Source organism: Enhydra lutris, unplaced genomic scaffold (assembly GCF_002288905.1).
Source record: "Enhydra lutris kenyoni isolate GAN:26980312 unplaced genomic scaffold, ASM228890v2 scaffoldscaffold41, whole genome shotgun sequence".
Lineage (NCBI taxonomy): Eukaryota > Metazoa > Chordata > Mammalia > Carnivora > Mustelidae > Enhydra > Enhydra lutris.
Window position 1 is genome coordinate 941,841 of NW_019154125.1, and position 24,427 is coordinate 966,267.

At 37.3% G+C, this 24,427-nt stretch overlaps 1 protein-coding gene across 1 annotated transcript in view; it reads left to right on the plus strand.

Annotated features, from left to right (window-relative positions):
* The first annotated feature begins 303 nt into the window (after positions 1-303).
* LOC111155438 (valosin containing protein interacting protein 1) overlaps positions 304-24,427 on the plus strand; it is a 32,200-nt gene continuing 8,076 nt past the window's right edge. Inside the window, exons 1-2 of the mRNA XM_022515593.1 lie at positions 304-3,127; positions 13,731-13,817. Coding sequence (XP_022371301.1) covers positions 424-3,127; positions 13,731-13,817 — 2,791 coding nt within the window. The 5' untranslated portion in view covers positions 304-423. The remainder of the gene's footprint in view (positions 3,128-13,730; positions 13,818-24,427) is intronic.

The window sequence follows — 24,427 nt, forward strand, 5'->3', positions numbered from 1 at the left end:
ACCGCTTGGCCTCACGGTATTTGTAGTTCTTTCTGGATCCAAGATCCTAGCACTCAACGACCCGGACAGAGGCTGCAAGACTCTAATTCCCAGAGGGCAGAGCGGTAGCTGCGCCTGCGCACTCTCAGTGAGGGCGTGTATGTCTGTGTATCTGAGGGAGAGAGAGAGCGAGAGTGAGTGAGTGTGAGTGCTGGGTAGGGTGGTGGCCGTTACGTTCGGGGCAACGGCTACGGCAGTGGAGAAGTAAGAAGAGAAACAACGTCCGGCGCTTCCGCCTTCGCTTAGGAGGAGGAGGAGCTGGTAGGGAAAGGAAAGTGATTCGCCCTGGGCCTGAACTGGACAGAGTCGGGCTGGTGGGGGGTCTGGGCTATGAGCCTTTGAGGGTCGCTTGGGACGCGGAGCGAGACACGAGAGCCGAGAGGTATGTCTCAGCCGCCGCCGCCGCCGCCGCTGCCGCCTCCACCTCCTCCCCCTGAGGCTCCGCAGACTCCGCCGTCCCTGGCGGCGGCGGCTCCTCCGGGGGGGCTCTCGAAACGGAGAGACCGGAGAATCCTCTCCGGGAGCTGCCCGGATCCGAAGTGCCAGGCGCGTCTGTTCTTCCCGGCCTCCGGTTCTGTCAGCATCGAGTGTACCGAGTGCGGACAGCGGCACGAGCAGCAACAGCTGCTGGGGGTGGAGGAGGTGACCGACCCGGACGTAGTGCTACACAACCTGCTGCGGAACGCGCTGCTCGGGGTGACAGGGGCACCCAAGAAGAACACGGAACTGGTAAAGGTGATGGGCCTTTCTAACTACCACTGCAAATTGTTGTCGCCCATATTAGCTCGCTATGGAATGGATAAACAGACAGGCAGGGCTAAGCTTCTCCGGGACATGAACCAGGGTGAACTGTTCGATTGCGCTTTACTCGGTGACCGCGCCTTCCTCATCGAACCTGAGCACGTTAACACGGTGGGCTACGGCAAGGACCGCTCCGGAAGCCTCCTGTATTTGCATGACACTCTCGAGGACATCAAGCGGGCCAATAAAAGCCAGGAATGCCTCATTCCAGTTCACGTGGATGGGGATGGACACTGCTTGGTGCATGCTGTGTCCCGGGCTTTAGTAGGCCGGGAGCTCTTCTGGCACGCCTTGAGAGAGAATCTTAAACAACACTTTCAGCAGCACCTGGCCCAGTATCAAGCCCTGTTCCATGACTTCATTGATGCCGCTGAATGGGAGGACATTATCAATGAGTGTGACCCTCTGTTTGTACCACCTGAAGGTGTTCCCTTAGGCTTGAGGAACATCCACATATTTGGCCTTGCCAATGTATTACATCGCCCTATTATTCTGCTAGATTCTCTCAGTGGCATGAGAAGCTCTGGTGATTATTCAGCCACCTTTCTGCCTGGGCTCATCCCTGCAGAGAAGTGCACAGGGAGAGATGGTCATTTGAACAAACCAATCTGTATTGCATGGAGTAGCTCTGGTAGAAACCATTATATCCCCTTGGTAGGCATAAAAGGGGCTGCTTTGCCCAAATTGCCTATGAATTTGCTGCCTAAAGCTTGGGGTGTGCCTCAGGACCTTATTAAAAAGTACATTAAACTTGAGGAAGATGGTGGTTGTGTTATTGGAGGAGACAGAAGTTTGCAGGATAAGTATTTGCTTAGGCTTGTTGCTGCTATGGAAGAAGTCTTTATGGACAAACATGGTATCCATCCTAGTTTGGTTGCTGATGTCCATCAGTATTTCTACAGGAGGACTGGGGTGATAGGAGTTCAGCCTGAAGAAGTCACAGCAGCTGCTAAAAAAGCAGTAATGGATAATCGCCTTCACAAATGTTTGCTCTGTGGTGCCCTTTCTGAACTTCATGTTCCTCCAGAGTGGTTGGCTCCAGGAGGGAAACTGTATAACCTGGCAAAAAGTACTCATGGACAACTGAGGCCTGACAAAAATTATAGCTTTCCCTTGAACAATTTAGTTTGCTCATATGATTCAGTGAAAGATGTTCTGGTACCAGACTATGGATTGAGTAACCTGACAGCTTGTAATTGGTGCCATGGCACTTCTGTGCGAAGGGTCAGAGGAGATGGGTCTATTGTGTATTTGGATGGGGACAGAACTAATTCTAGGTCCACTGGTGGCAAATGTGGTTGTGGATTCAAACATTTTTGGGATGGTAAAGAGTATGACAATCTACCAGAAGCTTTTCCTATTACTTTGGAATGGGGTGGAAGAGTGGTCAGAGAAACAGTATATTGGTTCCAGTATGAAAGTGATTCATCTTTGAATAGTAATGTTTATGATGTTGCAATGAAACTTGTTACCAAGCACTTTCCAGGTGAATTTGGGAGTGAAATCCTGGTTCAGAAAGTTGTCCATACTATATTGCATCAGACTGCCAAAAAGAATCCTGATGATTATACTCCTGTAAATATAGATGGTGCTCATGCCCAAAGAGTCGGAGATGTACAAGGACAAGAGTCGGAGTCTCAGCTCCCAACTAAAATTATTCTCACTGGACAGAAAACGAAAACTTTGCACAAGGAGGAGTTAAACATGAGTAAAACTGAAAGAACTATTCAACAGAATATTACGGAACAGGCTGCTGTAATGCAGAAACGGAAAACAGAGAAGTTAAAACAAGAACAAAAAGGTCAGCCCAGGACTGTTTCTCCTAGTACCATTCGTGATGGTCCATCTTCTGCACCTGCAACCCCTACCAAGGCTCCCTATTCACCAACGACTTCTAAGGAGAAAAAGATACGAATAACAACTAACGATGGACGACAGTCCATGGTTACACTTAAGTCTTCAACAACCTTTTTTGAGCTTCAAGAAAGCATAGCCAGAGAATTTAACATTCCTCCCTATTTACAGTGTATTCGCTATGGCTTTCCTCCTAAAGAGTTAATGCCACCCCAGGCAGGAATGGAAAAGGAGCCAGTTCCTTTGCAGCATGGTGACAGAATTACAATAGAGATTCTAAAAAGTAAAGCAGAAGGTGGTCAGTCTGCTGCAGCACACTCAGCCCACACTGTGAGACAAGAAGAGATTGCTGTTACTGGTAAACTATCTAAGGAACTTCAGGAGCAAGCTGACAAGGAAATGTACTCCTTGTGTCTTTTAGCAACATTAATGGGTAAGATCATTTTAACCTAGATAGTTATTTCTTAACTGTGAATATAATGCATTGAGTTTTTCTGTTGTCTTTGTGGGAAAAAAAAAATCTAGTCATCAATTGATTATATATAAAGTTTAGGAGGAGATTATTTTCTTCGGTTTTGTTTTGTTTTAACAGTTAATGGATATATGTTAGCATGATTCTCTACTGATTAAATATGTAGGACAACATAACTTAAGAAAGTGAAAGTAGTCCCTTAACTGTCACCAGATTATTTCAATATAATTTATTGTTGTGATTTTTTTTTTTATAGCCTTATAATGTCTCTGTTTAAACCTTTAAAAATATTCCCCCGCCTCCCCGGGCTCTATTGAGCTTACCCACTTTGTCCCTTTTCATTTATTTTTAAAATTTTCTTTTCCTGCATGTCATGTGATTTCAGGACTTCCTGTTTGATGAATTGCAGTTTCTGGTGTTTATATTCTCACTGCACTCCCACCTAATAGTCTCTGTCCTCCATTTCCTGTTCTTCCTTTTCCAGTTCATCACATTTTTATTTGTATGTTAGGATTTGTGTTTAAGTAATTCCTATGCTTACTGACTCTGTGCCATCAATTGTAATGAACTATTATAAACTCATGAGAAATAAAAGAAACAGGTAGATGTTAATAGGGTTGCTTAAGAAGTGTTTCTTTTTAATAATTCAGCATAAATTAAAAATATCAACCAAATATGTTAATTACATGATGATTTTAGATAATTTGGGATATGCTCCAACAGTGCACTTTTAACATGTTTATTTGTTTAATCTTTGTTTTTAAAATCACTCTTAATATGCTTTACTAAGGCTTAAAGTAGATTTAAAATTTATATTACATATTAGAAGAGCCTTATTTTTGCTGAGATTAGAGCTTTTAACTGGAAAAGTGATCTGGGTTTGATTCTGTTTTCTAAGAGTAGTAAATATCAGTGAATTGGGCATTGACCTACCAAAATGAAGATTATTTATTCCTGGTTTGTGAAATTTGGGGGCCTAGAAGTTAATAGGAGATCTAAAAGCTCTGTACACATTTATAACTTGATACTGATATTGCTGATTTTATTTTGGCAGACATAGCCATAGAATTGAGGGATATGTCAAGAAATGTATTAGGCACTGTGTATTTCTCTCTCTTAGTTTCTGGTTTCTTAGACACTTTATGAAATAGAGGAAAGATCGTGTGATCTTTGGAGTCAGAAAGACCTAGAATTTGAATCTTGGCTCCACTACTTAACTTAGTGGTTCAGGCAAGCTACATAACTCCCCAAGACTTTAGTTGCCTCTTCTCTACAAAATACCCTTGTAGTTGGTACCAGGGCAACACTAAAATACTCCTAGAACTCTGAAAATTAAATAACATCGTTAGAGAATGGCTAAAATTAGGTATATGCAGAAGGTACTTTAAAAACTGGCGCTCTCCCAGGTGAAAACAGGAAAGAAAAGGTCTTCCTCAATAGAAGGCAAACTGTTGAGGATGTAGCTCATCTCTTATCTAACCTTGGATGCTCAGTACCTAGTAGAGTACCCAGCAGATTGTAGGCACTTTGAAATGTTTTTGATTGGATTAAATAGATGACATTAACATGTTTAAAGAAAGGCTATGTCAGCAGAAATGGAATGGATGGTCAGCATTGAACATTGAAAAAGAACTGAAAAGCAGAATTTGGCAGTTTATACACTGCTGTACAAAGGGAAAAAATACATCATCTGGGGTTCATGAAAATTCTGGTAACTAGAAAGGTAATCTCTAAGGGTGGGAATATTTCATTAGTCCTCACCATGGCCTGGCTGAAAGAACTGTATCATTCAGTGATTCTTTATTCATCAAATATCTATTCTAAGCACTCATTTAACTTCCTGATAAAAGTATTGAGGGACAGGTGAGAGTGCAGATAAAGATTATGTTCCCTTAGAAGGCTGTGTTCTCCATTGTAGATAAATAAATTGGCAAGAGCGAGACTGTGATCAGTACTTTTAAGTCTGATCAGTATAGTAATATATTTTGTAATGAAAATCAGTAAAATATAGTTCTGGTTAATAATTACTCACTTTTTGAGTTTAGGTTGAGGTTTCTGGACCTGAATATCTGGATACTAGACTGTGGACTGCAGTGAGTTCAACAAGATAATGTCTTCTTGTTACGATCTCTTCCCTCTTTACCTCCAACATTTATGTTGCTGCCACTTTAAACCCATACATCTGTTTAAATCTATTCCCAACAAAATTTGAGCGTAAAAAGAGTGTTTTATTAATTTCATACTGTAGCACTTGAGAGATTTTCTGCTATAAAATAGTAAGAGAGTACCTGGCCTGTGTTAGTAAGCTCTGTAAACATTCATTTTTTTTTTGACCTTCTGATTTTCTATAACTATTTGAATTACATAGAAGATTTTTTTTTTTTTTTTTTTTTTAATTTAGAGAAAGCACAAGTGGGGGTGGAGGGCCACAGGGAGAGGGAGAAAGAATCCCAAGCAGGCTCCATGCCCAGGACAGAACCGGATGCAGGTTCAGTCCCATGACCCCAAGACTGTGACGTGAACCTAAATAAAGAGTGGGATGCCCAAATGCCTGAGCCACCCAGGCACCCCTAGAAGATATTCTTAATAAAAAGTGATGTGGTGGTAAAATGTCAATTTGGGGATATATGTGTGTATATACATATATATGCTTGTATATTTGTGTGTATACACACACACACAAACACATGCATACATATACAACCTTATGTAAAGAGTGCTGGAGAACTATTAATGTTTAGTTTGGAGAGGGCTGGAAAAAGGAAAATGACAGGGCTTATTTAGAAGATAGCAAATTCAAAATGCAGAAATTACTTTGTGAATTACCAGATATGAGCTAAGCTGCTGATATGTTAGTTTAGGGCCTGGCACTTATTAGATGTCAAATAAATTGTTAAATGAATGAATGAATGCAGAGCTAGAGATTGTGCTGGAGATACAAAGATGAATGAGACATAGACCTTGCCCTCCATAAACTTACCTGCAGGATCTCAACTGAGGGCATTGTAATTATTATTTATTTGTATCAACAAATGCATCAGTCCTTTGCTCAGTATGAACCATTCATGGAACTAGTCACTTTGAATATATGATGAGAGTTTAAAATGAAATAATGTTCTACCTGTAATATTTCACATTTTAATCTAGTTTATGCAGACTATTGAGCAATTTTTGCAGACTGTCATCTTCATTATTTATATGTGAGTGACTTTGGCATTACAAAATATGTTATTAAATTTTCTCATAGACCTTTTTTTTTTTTTTAAAGATTTTATTTATATATTTGACAGAGATCACAAGTAGGCAGAGAGGCAGGCAGAGGCAGAGAGAGGGGGAAGCAGGCTCCCTGCTGAGCGGAAAGCCCAATACGGGGGCTTGATCCCAGGACCCTGGGATTATGACCTGAGCCAAAGGCAGAGGCTTTAACCCACTGAGCCACCCAGGTACCCCATCGTAGACCGTTTTTTGGAGGATTTTCTTTGTGGTAGGCATGACATATCATCGATCATAAGTACTAGGCTTGTTTCTTTTTTCTTAGTAATGTATTCCACTAAGTTTTGAGTTAATTTTCTTTTTCCAAATATAAAGACAAATTTGTGAAAAAGAGTCTGTCAGCTTGGCGTTGCTTTAACAGAATTGAACTGCTTGTGATATTTACCCCACTTCACTATAAGGTTAGCAGCCTTTCAGGAGTTAAGAAACTTGTTTGATTTTTATATATCATTTATCTTCCTGAAAAATGCATATAGATATATCATAAGATAAATGTATGTTATACATGAATTTATACTATCATACTTTGGTGCTCGCTTCAGCAGCACATATACTATACTATCATATAGTATAAACATTGATTCTGTTCCTTTCTGTACTCAACTACTTTGGCACCTTTTATTTTCCTTCATAGTTTTTCAATTACAAGATTATATTATTTTTAAATATTCAAAGAATTCAAACATATATGAAGTAAAATATGATCGTTGTCTTTAACATTTTTACTTCCTAGAGAAAATCAGACTGTGTGTGTGTGTGTGTGTGTGTGTGTAAACATTTTCATACAGGTTTGCGTGCCTATATATGTATGATGTATGCATCTTTTAATGCTAATGATGACACTAAAAGTTGTATGGGTTGGTTACACTTCAGGGACTCAGTCTAAGGAGAGAAACAGCCATGCCTTTCTTAGAAATGGTTTTGACTGTTGATAAGGCAGATACATTTTTAGATGGGAGGATCTGCAGGAAGGGTGGAGATATGGCAACAATTCTTTCAGCTAACCAGTAGCTTTAGGATTATTTCTAGTAGTAATAGTCCCATGTCTGTACTTTAAATTTACATTTTGGCCAGTTTATTTTATGGTCATAGATACTTGAGTTCAGAGTTAATTTTAGGTATTTTGGGGGGAGGGTCTTTAAAAATGTATTTCTTCTTTCTTTTTTAAGTTTATTTATTTAATACTCTCTACCAACCAACTCTGGGTTGAAACTCACAACCCCAAGATCAAGAGTTGCAGTGCTTTTCCAGCTGAGCCAGCCAGATGCCCCTAAAAAGATATTTCATTTCATTACTCAGCCATACAAAAAGAATGAGATCTTGCCATTTGTGAAAACATGGATGGACCTACAGGGTATTATGCTTAGTAAAATAAGTCAGACAGAGAAAAAAAATACCATATGATTTTATTTATATGTGGAATCTAAAAAACAAAAAAAGCAGAAACAGACCCATAAATTCAGAAAACAAACTGATGGTCATGGGGTTGGGGGGAGTGAGCAGAATGGATGAAGAGGAGTGGGAGGTACAGCTTCCAGTTATGGAATGAATGTCGTGGGAATGAAAGGTACAGCATAGGGAATATAGTCAATGGTATTGTAATAGTGTTGTATGGTGACAGATGGAGCTACACTTGTTGTGAGCATAGCATAACCTATAGAGTTGTCAAATCGCTCACTGTTATACACCTGAAACTAATGTAATGTTTGTCAATTATACCTCACTAAAAACATCTATATTTCATCTAGATGTTAGATTTTAAAATTTGCTCACTTCATAAATTTCAAAGTAGAAACTTCAAATTGGCTTTTTAAAAATTCACTAAGAAAATTGGAATGATGAGCTTTTAAGCCCACTTTAACACCATGGTTTTATTAGTAGTAGTAAAAGCTAGAAAAATGTGATATTTTAAAAAGTGTTTCACTTTAACATACTTTTTGAAAGTTAAAAATTACCTCTTCAAGAGGAAAAAAGTCAGATAAAGCGTAAGAAAAACCATCTGTAATACTACTGCCATTTATAACTACTATTTAGGTAGGAGAACTAAAGACTTTCAGGAGGAAGGATTTGAGGAAGATGAAATGTGAACAGAGATTATTGATGATGGTGGCATATACTTTCTACATTTATATCTATACACAATGTGTTGGATATAAATACTTTATTGTTTACTGTGAAGAAACAGATGAATTATAAAGTAAAATTAATTGGGGACTAACAAAAATATTAGGGAATATAATATTTGCTAGATGCTTTACCAAGCTATTCCTGTTCTCTTAGAGTTTGCTTTCTAATGGAATGGTAGAAAAATAATTCTTTCCTTTTTTTTGGTAAGGTCCACTCTTTTAGTAACTTTCAAATATACAATATAGTATTACTACTAACTATAGTTAATATGTACATGTGTACATTACATCCTCATAACTTATTTGATAAACTGGAAACTTGTAACTGAAAGTCTTCCCTTTCATTTTTTTTTTTTTTAAGATTTTATTTATTTATTTGACAGAGATCACAAGTAGGCAGAGAGGCAGGCAGAGAGAGGAGGAGGAAGCAGGCTCCCTGCTGAGCAGAGAGCCCAATGCGGGGCTCGATCCCAGTACCCTGAGATCATGACCTGAGCCGAAGGCAGAGGCTTTAACCCACTGAGCCACCCAGGCGCCCTTCCCTTTCATTTTTGCTGTCGTTTTTTTTTTTTTTTTTTTTAATTAGAATCATGAAGAGGTATAGATGGTTCCATTAGTTATATTTTATCTATATTAACACTGAAGAACAGTTATCATTGTACAGCTTCATTTAAGCTTTTCTGAACTTCTTTCAGGCGTTGTTAAAAGGAAAAAACCTCATTTATACTGTTCATTCATTTATATTCTTTCAATGTATGTTGAGAGCACTGATCTCTACCTAGCACTGTGTCAGGCCCTGGGAATAGAAGTCACATAGACCACTGACTTTTTCCTGACTTTGAGAAGCCAGTCTAGAAGGGGAAGCAGAAAAGTACAGTAAATTAATCTGCAGGGCAGTGAGGGCTGTGGTGCTCATCTCCTGTATAGAAGTAGCAAGGCAGGTGTCTACTTACCTGCCTCTCTGAAGAATCCAAGAGGAAGTGACACCTGAATTGAGTTTTAAAGAGTATATAGCAATTATTGACCTTTGGGAACCAGACCAGTTTGGTGGTGTTGCTTTGTAAAAGTGAAGCTACAGTGCAGTGAGAGATGTGAGATAGGAGAGAATGCAAGGATGACTCTTTGAGTGCCTTTATCTGCCATGAAAAAGGAACTTGGACTTTATGGTATGGTTTTGGGGAACCATTAAAGGTGTAACTCAGAAGGAGGAGAGATTTGAGGAGAACAGGATTGGAGAGAAAGCTAGTTAGGAGCTGATGGCGGTATTGCAGGCAGGAGACAGGCCTGAACCAGGTAATTATAGACCTGATGAGGGCAAATGCAGTGGAGAGCAGTATGATGCTGATTGGGCACTTGTGCAGAGTGTAACAATTCCTGCTTCCTGATCTCTAATCTCTTTTCTTGGTTCTGTTACCAACAAACATGACTTAGTGGAAGTATTTGTATACCAAAGGAAATAATTTGTCTATTTTTTTTTCCCAACCAGTTGTTGATGCCATGGATTTCTTTTTCTTTCTTTCCTTTTTTTTTTTTAATTAACATATAATGTATTATTTGTTTCAGGGCTGTAGGTCTGTGAATCATCAGTCATACACAATTCATAGCACTCACCATAGCACATACCCTCCCCAATATCCATCACCCAGCCACCCCATCTCTCCCACCCCAACCCCTCCAGCAACCCTCAATTTGTTTCCTGAGATTAAGAGTCTCTTAGGGTTTGTCTTCCTCCCTGGTCCCATCTTTTTTCATTTTTCCCTCCCTTCCCCCACTACTCCCCACCTTGCCTCTCAAATTCTTCATGTCAGTGAGATCATATAATAATTGTCTTTCTCTGATTGACTTATTTTGATTAGCATAATAGCCTCTAGTTCCATCCACTTAATTGCAAATGGCAAGATTTTGTTTTTTGATGGCTGCACAGTATTCCATTATGTGTGTGTGTATATATACATACATATATATATGTATATATCCCACATCTTCTTTACATGCCATGTGTTTCTATAAGAAAAAACTGGATGTTCTGTCATATATGTTGTAACACAATTTGACCTTTGGTAAAGGTTTAGTATCAGTGGAAAGGGATGGCTTAAGCTTTGGATTCAAATCCTGTCTCTGCCACTTACAAGCTGTTTGATCTGGGAGAATTGCTTAGTTTGTTTCCTTTTCTGTAAGATAGAACTTCATTGTGATGAAAAAACTAAGCTATGTAAAGTGCCTGCTCAAAGCTGGGTAGATAATAGAGGTTTCAATTTATTTATCCTTCCCTTAAAGTAACAGAGCATGCATACTCAAAGAGGCCACATACTGCTTTGAAGGGGGGTGAAGTTTGGTTCTTGAGAGAGGGTAAACAAAATATTTAATGAGTAAAACTCTGATATACTGCAGTACATAAACAGATAAGCAGTATATCTGTCTATCTGTAGTACTCAAGTGCCATGGAGGAGGCTGCTCAGCAAAATGTTTTAAAGGGATCTTTAGGAGCAATTTTTAAAAAAGGATCCTTAGAGGGATAGAATGAAAACAAGGTTGATAAACACTCCAACAGAGTTCTTACTTCTTAGAGTTCTGCCTGCTTAAATAAGGAGTAGTAAGGTATGTAAAATACTAGGAAATGTCATTTTTTTAACTAGTATTTAGGGGTGGTCAGTTCGGGAGAATTCACTATTTTGAGACCTATTCAGACTTTTACCAAAAAAAATGTAAGTGCTACCAAATAATTTTTTTAAAGCTTTTATTTATTTATTTGACAGAGAGAGACAAGCAGGGGGAGTAGTAGGCAGAGGGAGAGGGAGAAGTCAACTCCTTGCTGACCAGGGAGCGCAATGAGGGACTTAATCCCAGGACCCCAGGATCATGACCTGAGCTAAAGGCAGAGGCTTAACCAACTGAGCCACCCAGGTGCCCCACTACTATATAATTTTTATGTGTTTTCCAAATAAATTATATTCTGAGTATTTTATAAAATACTTAGTACATTTAAGGTAACATTGATAACTAAATGAAAGGTTATTGCCATAGAAATAGTTATCCACGGGCGCCTGGGTGGCTCAGTGGGTTAAAGCCTCTGCCTTCGTCCCAGGTCACAATCCCAGGGTCCTGGGATTGAGCCCTGCATGGGGCTCTCTGCTCAGCGGGGAGCCTGCTTCCTCCTCTCTCTCTCTGCCTGCCTCTCTGCCTACTTGTAATCTCTGTCTGTCAAATAAATAAATAAAATCTTTGGGGCGCCTGGGTGGCTCAGTGGGTTAAAGCCTCTGCTTCGGCTCGGGTCATGATACCAGGGTCCTGAGATCAAGCCCCACATCGGGCTCTCTGCTCTGCAGGGAGCCTGCTTCCTCCTCTCTCTCTCTCTCTCTCTCTCTCTGCCTGCCTCTCTGCCTACTTGTGATCTCTGTCTGTCAAATAAATAAATAAAATCTTTAAAAAAATAAATAAATAAATAAATAAAATCTTTAAAAAAAAAAGTAGTTATCCACATGAAGTTTAATGATAAGTCCAACAATCAGAACTTCTACTGTATTTGGAGGCTTTACTAATATTCAAAATTTAAAATCAAATTCATATGTCCACCCTTAAATTTAGCCATATTCCAGTGATACTGTATCATTAGTGAATGAAGTGTTTGTGTTTAAGTAAATGTTCTAGTTAACTGAAACTTTAAGGGCCAAGGCTTTTAAAATTTGCATACTTTAAACTGATGTATTGAGTACTCTAAACTTTAGCCAACTGCCATGCAAATTTATATTCTTGTTTATAAATGTGGAAAGGGGTTAGAACTCTGAGAGATTGCATGTATATAATGATTAAGCCACATCATTAGTAACCTCCATTCAAACGTGAGAGCCAGTAAAATTTTCTAGTATGAAAAATAGAAATTGATCTTTGTTAAGATTAACTAAAAAAAAGTCCTGACTGTAAATATAGTATTATCATTATCAGATTAGAAAATAATGAAAGTATAAAGAAACAAAAACAATCATTCCACAAACCAAAAGTAATTTTTTAAAAAATCATTTATTGGGGCACCTGGGTGGCTCAGTCCTTAAGCATCTGCCTTCAGCTCAGGTCATGATCTTGGGGTCCTGGGCTTAAGCCCCGCATTGGGCTCCCTGCTCAGTTGGGAGCCTGCTTCTTCCTCTTCCTCTGCCTGCCATTCCCCCTGCTTGTGCTCTCTCTGTTAAAAAGATAAATAAATAAATCTTTAAAAAAAATTTTTGTTTGGGGGAGAGAAAGAATCCCAAGCAGGCATCATGCTGAGCTGAGTGTGGAGCCTGATGCAGGGCTTGACCCCACAATGCCATAACCTGAACTGAAACCAAGAGTCTGATGCTTAACCAACTGTGCCACCCAGCATCCTCAAAATTAACTAATTTTTATGTTCTTCTATTCTTCACTAACTTTTTGAACAGTGACTATCGGTCTCTTTATTTGAAACTTCTTATTGAAATGGTCACTGCCAAGGATGTTCTTAAAAAAATGTTTTTGTGAAATGGTCATTTGCTTGTGGATATTTTGTAGACTTCTAAAGGTTATTCTGAATCTCTTCAACAAGGCATTTTCCCCCTAAATTTCTTTTTAAGAAAGTCAACTTTGGAATAACACAATACAACATTAATTACTTATCTTTAGTCTACCTATTTACTTTTCTCCCTAGATCCTTTCATCTATTTTTTATTTGGTTTAAACAAATAGAGAATACACATTTCTGTGTTCTACTTGTTAAAAATAAGTATTTTTCAATAACCTTCTCTGTTCCTCTAGTTCAAGGTTATGAACTACTTTCCTTTGAGTTGGTGTCTTCAGATATATTTTGTTTAATATGCCCAGTATTGACTCATGTAGTTTTAAAGACATTTTTTAATTAGTTCCTACATTTAAAAATTGGGAGAATTCACATGAAAAACTGAGGTTTCTGGCTTCTGAAAAGCCGTAAAATATTGGGCCTATACTCCTCTATGACAGCACTTGGTAGTGGCTGGGATGGGCCATGGATTTTCTAGTTTGTCACAGTCTCATCACTCCGTATCATCTCCTTATATTACACCAAGCACTGTCACTCATTTAGATCTGCTCTGCAATCTCTGTTCGAAGTTAATCATTAAGCAACCTTGGGTTGAACTCTTTTGTTTGTTGATAATACTATATCTGTTTTTATTTTACAGGAGAAGATGTGTGGTCTTATGCAAAGGGGCTTCCTCACATGTTCCAGCAGGGTGGAGTATTCTACAATATTATGAAGAAAACCATGGGTATAGTTAATATCTGATTTTATTCTTAGATAATGTCTCCACTTAGGTTGTTGTAAGATTAAGAAGGTCAGATATTCTAAAGCTATTTCCAACATCAGTTTTTTGTATGTGTTCTTCTTTAGCAGTTTGCCTAGTTAAAACAGATTTTTCTGATATTATCAGCTATTTTTTCTGCTATAATATTACTAAAAAGTCTCCTATTACTTTCTTGCTGCTATTTTCTCATTAAATTCTGTATACAATTCTTAATAACTAAAGACAGAGTTTGAAATTAGAAACAGATTTGGTTATAATGGTAGTGACTATACCAGAACCAGAAAGTACAGTATTTTTGTTATTGTTGTTGTGTTTTGGCTGTTATCATTATATACCTCAGTGTTTTATGGATTTTAAGAAATTGCTCATTTTATATCTAACTTCTTTCCACATTGTGTATGCATTGTTTATAAAGATATGTGAAAGTATACAACTGTATCTTCAGTTTTATGGTCTTAAGAGAATGATGAGCAGTGTGTGTGTTTACCTCACATGTTTTTTCAGAATTGATGTGAATGATTTTGGCCCCAGACTTTATCACTCTAGCTTTTCTCATTTTTTCATCTACCTGACCTGTGTATACATTAACTGCATAATCATTATTTATGGTTTTTATGGTTTTTATCTCTTACACACTTTTTTTCTCTTCAAAAAAACCAACCAATTTTGCTGTTGTAGAAATGTTCAAACATACATAAAAGTAGCAGAATAATATAATGAACCTGTATTTACCCACTTAGCTTCAAAAATTATCAGTACTTCTGTTCCCCTCACTGGACTATTTTAAAATAAATCCCAGATATAATATAATTTCATCTGTAAGAATTTCAGTGTGTATCTCTAAAAGTAAGAACTTTAAAAAAAACCTACAATGTGATTATCACATATTAAAAATATGAAAAATAATTTTTAAAACATCACCAAATACCCAGTCAGTGTTTATAATTCCTTGATTTTTGATTGTCTCAAAAAAAATTTTTGTTTTCTTTCAGTTTATTTGAATCAGGGACCAAAGAATGGCTGGCTGGCTGGTTTCCTTCCTTTCTTCCTTGATCTTACCTTATCCTCCCTTCTTCCCTCCTTCACTCCCTTCCTTCCTTCCTTCCTCCCTCCCTCCCTAAGATAGGATTCTTGAAGCATAATTTGCATACAGTAAAATTCACCTTTTGTAGATATAAAGATACATGAATTTTGACAAATATATATGGCCATGTAGCCACCACCACAATCAAGATACAGAGTATTGCCATCGTTCCAAAAAGTTGCCCTGTGCCTCTTTCTAAGTAATCCCTTACTCCTACCCCCAGGCCTTGACTTGACAACCACTGATTTTTTTTGTCTCTTTATGTTTTCCTTTTCCATATCACCATATAAATGGATTAATATAACCTTTTGTGTCTGGCTTCTTGGATTTAGCACAGGGGTTGGCAAACTACTTCCCCAGGTGCCATATCAGGCCTGCTACCCGTGTATATAAAGTTTTCTCAGAAAACAGCAAAAAAACCACCAAAAAACAAACAAACGAAAAACCCCAAAATTACAGCCACACTCATGTTTACCTTTTGTCTATGGCTGTTTTCACTATGGCTGTTTCACACTACAATGGCACAATTGAATAGTTGTGGCAGAAACTATATGGTCTGAAAACCTAGAGTATTTACTGTATTGCTCCATTACAGGAAAAAATTTGCCAATTTCTGTTCTACCTTACTGCTTTTGAGATTTGTCTATCTGGTTGCTTATATTAGTTTATTTTCTCATATAGCTGAGTAGTATTCCATTGTGTGGATGTATCATATTTTTGAAAATCTATAAATGATTGAAGGACATTCAGGTGATTTTCAGTTTTGAGTTCCTATGGATGAGGCCACTGTAAACATTTGTGTATAGGTCTTTGTGTGTGGACATATGTTTCACTTTCCTTTTGTAAACACCCAGGAGTGGGATTGCTGAGTCATATGGAAAGTCATATGGTAAGATACATGCTTATCTTTATAAGAAACTTCGAAACCATTTTCCAAAGTAGCTGGACTATTTTATATTCCTTAGCACTGTATTGGAGTTCCAGTTTCTCTCCCTTATCAGTACTTGGTAGTATCAGTTTTTGTTTTAAAACTATTTTATTAGGTGGTTTTAATTTGCATTTCCCTAATATCTAATGATGTTGAGCATCTGCTCATGTGCTTATTTGCTTCCTCCTTCTTTTGCTCATTTTTAAATTGGTTTGAATCTTCTTTTTAGTTGAGTTTTGAGAGTTCTTTATATATTCTGGCATACATCATTTATCAGGTAAGTGTTTTGCAAATATTTTCTCCCAGTTTGTAGTTTGGCTTTTCATTCTCTTAACAGTATCTTCTGAAGATCAGAGATTTCTAATTTTGATAACTAACAGTTTTTTCTTTTTATACTTTTTGTGTCCTATCCAAAAAAATCTTTGCCCAGTCAAAGGTGACAAAATTTTCTTCTATATTTTCTTCTATCAGTTTTATAGCTTTAGGTTTTATATTAGGCTTATGATCTATTTCAAGTTGATTTTTTTTAATATGTTGCAAGGTATGATTGAGGTTCATTTTTTTATGTATGGATATCCAATTGTCTCAGCACTGTTTATTGAAAAAAGTATACCTTATCCATTGCATTACTTTGTTACCTTCATCAAAAATCAGTTGACCATGGGCTGCCTGGGTGGCTCAGTGGGTTAGGCCTCTGCCTTCGGCTCGGGTCATGATCTCAGGGTCCTGGGATCGAGTCCCACATCGGGCTCTCTGCTAGGCAGGGAGCCTGCTTCCTCCTCTCTCTCTCTCTCTCTCTACTTGTGATCTCTCTCTGTCAAATAAATAAAATCTATAAAAAAAAAAATCAGTTGACCATGGATCATACAGTTGAAAAGGGTGAAGCATATGCGAAATATAGCATTTTATTTTAAAAATTATTTTATTTTAAAAAATCAATTGACTGTATATGTGTGGATCTATTTTTAGAGATTGTTTTCTGATTTGTTGATGTATGTCTCTCCTTTCACCAATACCTTGTCTTGATTAAAGTATCCATATAGTAATTCTTGAAATCAATTATTATGGGTCTTCCATCTATTCTTTTCTATTTTTTTAAGTTTTCATTTAAATTCCAGTTAGTTAACATATAGTGGATGTAATATTAGTTTCAGGTATGCAATATAGTGATTCCACACTTCCATGCAACGCTTGGTGCTCATCACAAGTGCACTCCTTAATCCCCATCACCTATTTGACTTATTCCCCCACCTATCTCCCTTCTGGTAACCATTAGTTTACTCTCTACAGTTAAGGATCTGTTTCTTGGTTTGCCTCTTTTGCTTTTCCCACCCTTTTTCTACCCTTTGCTCATTTGTTTTGTTTCTTAAATTCCACTTGAGTAAAATCAAATGGTATTCATTGTTCTTTACCTTACTTCGTTTAGCATAAAACTCTCTCTAGCTCTATCCATGTCAGTTGCAAACTTCTTTATTCTTTTCCAAAAAAAATTTTTGGGATTCTAGATGCTTTGCTTATTCATATAAATTTTAGAATCAGCTTGACAGTTCTGCAAAAAAGTCTGCTGGGATTTTTATTGTGATTTATGGACTCTGTAGATCAAATTGGAGGTCAAGATATTTTTACATCGAATCTTCTGATTCATGAAAATATTATATTTCTCCATTTATTTAAGTGTTCTTTAATTTCTCTCATCAAAATTTTATAATTTTCAGCATATAATTCTTACATATCCTTTCTTAGAGTTATACCTAAATATTTCATGTTTTGGGAATGCTGTTGTAAAAGATGCTTTTTTAAAATTCCAATTTCCTGGGGTGCCTCAGTTAAGCATTGGACCCTTAGCTTTGGCTCAGGTTGTCAGTCAGCTCAGGGTAATGAGATTGAGCCCCATGTTGGCCTCTGCACTTAGCGCCGAGTCTGCTTAGTACTTTCTCTCCCTCTCTTTTTGCCCTTCCCCACCCCTGCTCTCTCTCTCTCTTGCTCTTTCTCTCTCTCAAATAAATAAATATTTAAAAAAAAAATTCCAACTCTTTTTGTTCTTTGCTAGTGTAGAAAATAAGATTGGTTTTTAGGGACGCCTGGGTGGCTCAATCCGCTGGGTGTCTGCCTTCTCCTCGGGTCATGATCTCAGGACCCTGGGATCGAGTGCCTCATTGGGCTCCTTGGTCAGTGGGGAGCCTGCTTCTCCCTCCGCTTGCCTCTCTCTCTGCCTGCTGCTCCCTCCTTCTTGTGTCCTCTCTGACAAATAAATAAATAAAATCTTTTAAAAAAAGAAGATTGGTTTTTAATTTTTTATTTTTTTAGAAGATTTTATTCATTCATTTGAGAGAGAACGAGAACAAGAATGGTCACAGAGTGAGAGGGAGAGGGAGAAGCAGACTTGCCACGGAGCAGAGAGCCTGATGCAGGGCTCAATCCCAGGACCCTGAGACCATGACCCAAGCTGAATGCGGATACTCAACTGACTGAGCCATCCAGAGCCAAGATTGGTTTTTATACATTGACCTCATATCCTGTGACCTTTTTATATGCACATATTCTAGTAGCAGATTCTGTGAAATTGTCTATGTAGGTCATCGTGTCTTTTGCAAAGACAAGACAGTTTTATTTCTTCCTTTTTAGTCAGTATGCCTTGTATTTCTTTCACTTGCCTTATTGCAGTGGCTATAATAAGTTTATTGCTGAATAGGTGTGGTGAGAGCAGACATCCTTTCCTTGTTCCTGAAAGCAATTCAGCCTGTAGGTTTTCCAGAAATGCCCTTTTATCAGGTTGAGGACATTCCATTCTATTGATAGTGTACTGAGAGTTTATATTTTGAATGGATGTTGAATTTTATCAGGTGTTCTCTTCCTGCATCTATTGAAATGATCTTAATGGTTTTTCTGTTTAGTTTATTGGTAGGGAGAATTACACTGATTGATTCTTGGATGTTGAACCAACTATGCATGTCTGGATTCAAATTCAGACATATATATATTTTTTTAAAGATTTTATTTATTTATTTGACAGAGAGAGATCACAAGTAGACGGAGAGGCAGGCAGAGAGAGAGAGAGAGGAGGAAGCAGGCTTCTTGCTGAGCAGAGAGCCCGATGTGGGACTCGATCCCAGGACCCTGAGATCATGACCTGAGCCGAAGGCAGCGGCTTAACCCACTGAGCCACCCAGGCGCCCCAAATTCAGACATATTTTGTTGAGAGTTTTGCATCTGTGTTCATGGGACATAATGATATGTAGTTTTCTTATAATGACTACTTAATCAGGATAATGTTGGCTTCATAAAATAGAGTTGGGAAGTGTTTGCTCCTCTTCTGTTTTCTGGTAGATTTGTAATACTTTGATACAGTAATTTCTTTCTTAACTGGTAGAATCCACCAGAGAAGCCATCTGTGCTTGGAGTTATCTTTGCTGGACAGTTTTTAGCTATGAATTTAGTTTATTTAATAGAATCCTCTTAAGATTTATGTCTTTTTTTCTTGAGTAAGCTTTGTTAGTTTTGTTAGTTTTGTCTTTCAAGAAGTCTTTCCATTTCATCCAATTTTTTTGGCTAAAATTGTTCATAATATTCCCTTGCTGTCCATTTAATATCTGTAAGGTCTGTAGCTCTTTCTGGTATGGGCAATTTGTGCCTCTCTTGTTTTGCTGACCAATCCAGCTAATGGTTTATCAGTTTTACTGATCTTTTCAAAGAAACAGCATTTGTTTCACAGGTTTTCTCTGTTGCTTTTCCGACTTCAGTTTCATTGATTTCTGCTTTTACATTTATTTTTTCCTTCTTTATGCTTGCTTTGGGTTTAATTTACCCTTTTCTTTATAGGTTCTTTATGTAGAAGCTTAGATTCTTGTTCATAAACTTTGTGTTCTAATAAAGCATTTAAAGCTATAAATTTCTCTCTGAGCATCCTCTCCTCTCTTATTTTGGCATCCCTTTCTTTTTACTTTCCATTTTAGCTTTATTCTACATCCTGAATTATATTGATATCAGTTAATAGTTTTTTAAAAGTTAGTGTGACGATTGATTAATGACGTTCTCAGTAATTAGGGTAAATATGCACTTTCGTGCAACTGAAGTTCCCTCCTTTGTTTTTTGTGGGGGAGGGGTACATGGTGGGTGGTTATGGGGATGACTTTTGATTATGTACTAAATAGTTTCATGTTTCTGGTTTCAAATTTTTAATGTTTAGCTCTAATGTTAAGACAGTTTAATGTGGAAAGAATTGTTTTTTCAGCAAATGGTGCTGGGACAACTGGATGTTTACATACAAAAGAATGAAGTTTTGACTTGTACCTCACACCAAATAAAAAATTAGCTCAAATTTATCCACCACCTAGATATAGGAGTTACTACTAGAAAACTTATAGAAAAAGACCATAGGCATAAAATTTCTTGACTTTGGATTTGGCAAAGCCTTCTTAGATATGACACCAAAAGTACAAGCAACAAAAGAGAAAAGTAGATAAATAAGAAACAAACTTTTGTGCTGTAAAGGACACCATCATGAAAGTGAAAAGATGGACACCTGGGTGGCTCAGTTGGTTAACCGTCTGACTCTTGATTTCAGCTCAGATCATGATCTCCAGGTTGTGAGATCAAGCCCCATGTTAGGCTCTGTGCTGGATGAGGAGCCTGCTTAAGATTCTCTGTCTCTCCTCTGCTCTCTCTCATGCTTTCTCTCTCTTAAAAAAAGAAAAAAAAAGAAAGTGAAAAGACAGCCCACAGAGTGAGGAAAATTTGCAAAGTATATATCTGATAATAGATTTGTATCTAAAATATAAAGAATTTGGGACACCTGGGTGGCTCAGTTAGTTAAGTGTCTGCCTTCGGCTCTGGCCATGATCCCAGGGCATGATTGCAGGGCCCTGGGATCGAGCCCTGCATCAGGCTCCCTGCTCCTCCCTTTGAGGATCTGCTTCTTCTCCCTCTGCTCCTCTCCCCTGCTGTGTACTCTCTTCCTCAAATAAATAAATACATACGATGTTTTAAAAATACATAAAGAACTCATCAGTAAAATGCCAAATAACCTGATTTAAAAATGGGCAAAATATCTGAATAGACATTTCTCCAAAGAAAATATACAAACAGCCATTAAGTACATAAACTGATGTTTAGATGCTCAGCATTATTAACCATCAGAGAAATGCAAATCAAAACCACAATGACATAGTACCTCACATTCACTAGAATGGCTATAATCAAAAAGGCAGATAATAAGAACTGTTGGGAAGGAGATATAGAGATATTAGAACCGTCATACTGCTGGTAGGAATGTGAAATGGTACAGCCACTTGGGAAAAGTGTGGCAGTTCCTCAGATTTAACAGGTTACAACCCAGCAGTTCTGCTCTTAGGTGTATACCCAAGAGAAATGAAACCTGTCCATGCAAAACTTGTACACAAATGGGTCATAATAGCATTATTCATAATAGTGAAGAGTGGAAACAACCCAAAATTTCCACCAACTGGTGATTGGATAAGTAAGATTTAGTATTTGGATACAATGAAGTATTATTTGGCAATAAAAAGGAATGAAGTATTGGTACATGCTATATCATGCATGAACCTTGAAAAATTATGCTACATGAGACAAACCAGTCACATAGACCATGTATTATTCCATTTAAATGAAATGTCACAGAATAGGCTTACCTACAGAGACAGAGTAAATCAGTATTTCCTAGGGCTGGGAGTTAGGATAAGGGGAGGAAATGTGAGTGACTGCTAATGGGTTTGGGTTTCTTTTCGGGGTGATGAAAATGTTCTAAAAGTGTTTGGTGAATATACTTAAAACCATTCAGTTGTACACTTAAAATGAGTTTTATGTGAATTATCTCTCGGTAGAACCATTAGAGTTTTTTCAAATGTTTCCTGTCTCAATTTAACCTTATTAGGGAGTAGTTTAGAGCTCTGAAGTAAGAACATCTGAGATCAAATTTTGGTTCTACCACTTACTCCCTGTGTGACTTCTAAGTCTTAGTGTCTTCATTAGTAAAGGGGGTATTATAATCTCAGGGTTGTTAGGATCAAATGAAATCGTGCACATAAAGCAGTTAGCAAAGGGTCTGGTACCTAATAAATAATTAGCTAATGTTTGTTATTATTAGAATTTCAGCTGTTATTTGCAGAATAATTAAAATTCTTTTGACTATAACAACCATTTGAAATGGGTCATTGTTATTTTACTTTTCAAAATACAGTCTTTTCTAATGTTTGTAGCAGGGTTTTATCTTTTTTTAAATTTCATTTCTTCAAGTAATCTCTACACCTGATGTAGGGCTCCTACGCTTGATCCTAAGGTCAAGAGTCCCATGTCCTCTGACTTAGCCAGCCAGGTGCCCCTTACCTCTTTTGTTTAGGACAGATTCATGTGGCAAATCATTATTATTATCCTGTGGTCAAAGAATCAAACTATATCACCCAAAACACATATACCCATGTCCTCCAATAATTGGAACATACTTCTTTTTTTACAAATCCACCCTAACAAACGTATGGTTATATCTACATTAGAAGAGAAATATTTCCCAATCTAACTAAACTATTAATATTCTTATTCTTTATATTTGGAAAGATATTTTAAAGTTCTTTTGCTTAAAACGTAAGTTTCTTTGCAGGTCTTTATGTAGAGATAAATGCAGACGTAGATGACAAATTTAGTTAAAACTTGTATAGCTATCTTTAATTTATAATGTTGAGTTTTGCTTGTGTTTGAACTTTATGAAAATGGAAATTGAAAATTATGCTATATATATTCTCTGTGATTTGCTTCTTTTATGCAACAGGTTTTCAGATTTATTCATGTTGATGGGTTCAACTGTTATTCATTTTCATCACTGCATAGTATTCTGTTTTATCATTTTAATATTATTCATCCATTGTTCTCCTGATGCATTTCTGGGTGTGTTTTTGTTTTTGTTTTTGTTTTTTTTTGATGTAAGGAAGAATGTAGCTCTAAATATTAGTATATATTTTTTGTGTGTAAATATGTGATGGAACTATTGATATGAGATATAGGAATTTTAATAACCTCGATTCTTAAAATTCAAGACTACATAAGTTACATAAAACGTAAATGATTATGCTTAAAGGGAGTACAGCCCATAAAGTATTTGCATAAAGTATTTAATACATATTCAGAATATTTTTAATAATGTAAAAGGTTTAGAAACTATAGAAATCGGTAACATCACCTATGATTTTTAAGTATTTGTCTCATATATACATGTTTTGTCCTGATTGTAATTACAGTACTTAGATTTGTTTCCTGCTACTCATGTGCATTTTACTATATATATGAGGCATCATAGGTTTCTTATTTATATCAGTTCCTAATAGCTACATATTACTTCCATCAGGTGGATAGACCATAATTTTCTTAGCCATTCTCTTCTTGTTGAAAGCTTACTTTGACTGTTTCCAGTGTTTCATTGTGAATAATACTGTGATTTGTGGGACTATGATTCTTTCCAGGAATGACCAAGGGAAAGCATCACAATAGCAGTCTGGAAACAATTACAAAACTTTTTGATCTAATAGAGGAACTAAAGCTATTGACTGCCTGATTTATATTAAGCAGTCTGTGTTATGCTTTGCATGTTTTCTCATTTAATATCAAATAATCAGTGAACTGAGTATACCTATCATTATACTTACCTGATTGTATTATAATGATCTGTTTGTACCTGTCTCCTAAGAATTACATTTTATTTGAATCTTCAGGGTCTATTTTAGTTCCTGACACACAGTGAGACTCAATAAGTGTCATCTGTTGAAGTGAATGTTTGAAAGTTTTGCTTAGGGTCATCTCTGGACTTAATCATTCAAAATTCTCTTCTTTGCTCCCTTTGTTTCTTGAACCAAGTTTTACTTTTCCGCATCTGCCTGGCAAAACCTTTGTCTATAATGTTTCTGAAGATAGACTAGAATTGTGTGTGGTTACTGCAGGACATTTCCCCATCGGTCCTGGTGTTGAAGATTAATAGTTAAAGAGGCTGTAAGTCAGGTTCAAGCAGAGGCTACTACAAGAAGTAGAGAATCAAGTCCCTCACATGGGCTATTTACAGATCTCTGAGGTAGGGGATTGGTAATAAGCCGATTCCAGGGTTGTGGCCTGAAAGGAACCATTGAGACCACATCTCTAATTTTAAATTTTGTCTGTCTCTTTTTGTCACTTACCTATGCCAGAAACGTTCCAAGAGGAAATTCTAGTTGGATTTTTATTAATGGATACTTACCACTGAAATGAATGTTTATTTAAAATTACTGTGTATTTCATTTGCAGTTTAGTTCTTTTCTCTGGTTATTTAGAATATTCACAGTGATACATTAGAACCACTCCGTAGCTTTTTTCAGAGGAGGAAGAACTATTCTTAATAAACTACAAAGTCAGGGGCACCTGGGTGGTTCAGAGGGTTAAACCTCTGCCTTCAGCTTCGGTCAAGATGTCCTGTGATTGAGCCCTGCATTGGGCTCTCTGCTCTTCAGGGAGCCTGCTTCCCTCTCTCTCTGCGTGCCGCTCCACCTACTTGTGATATCTCTCTCTGTGTCAAATAAATAAATAAAA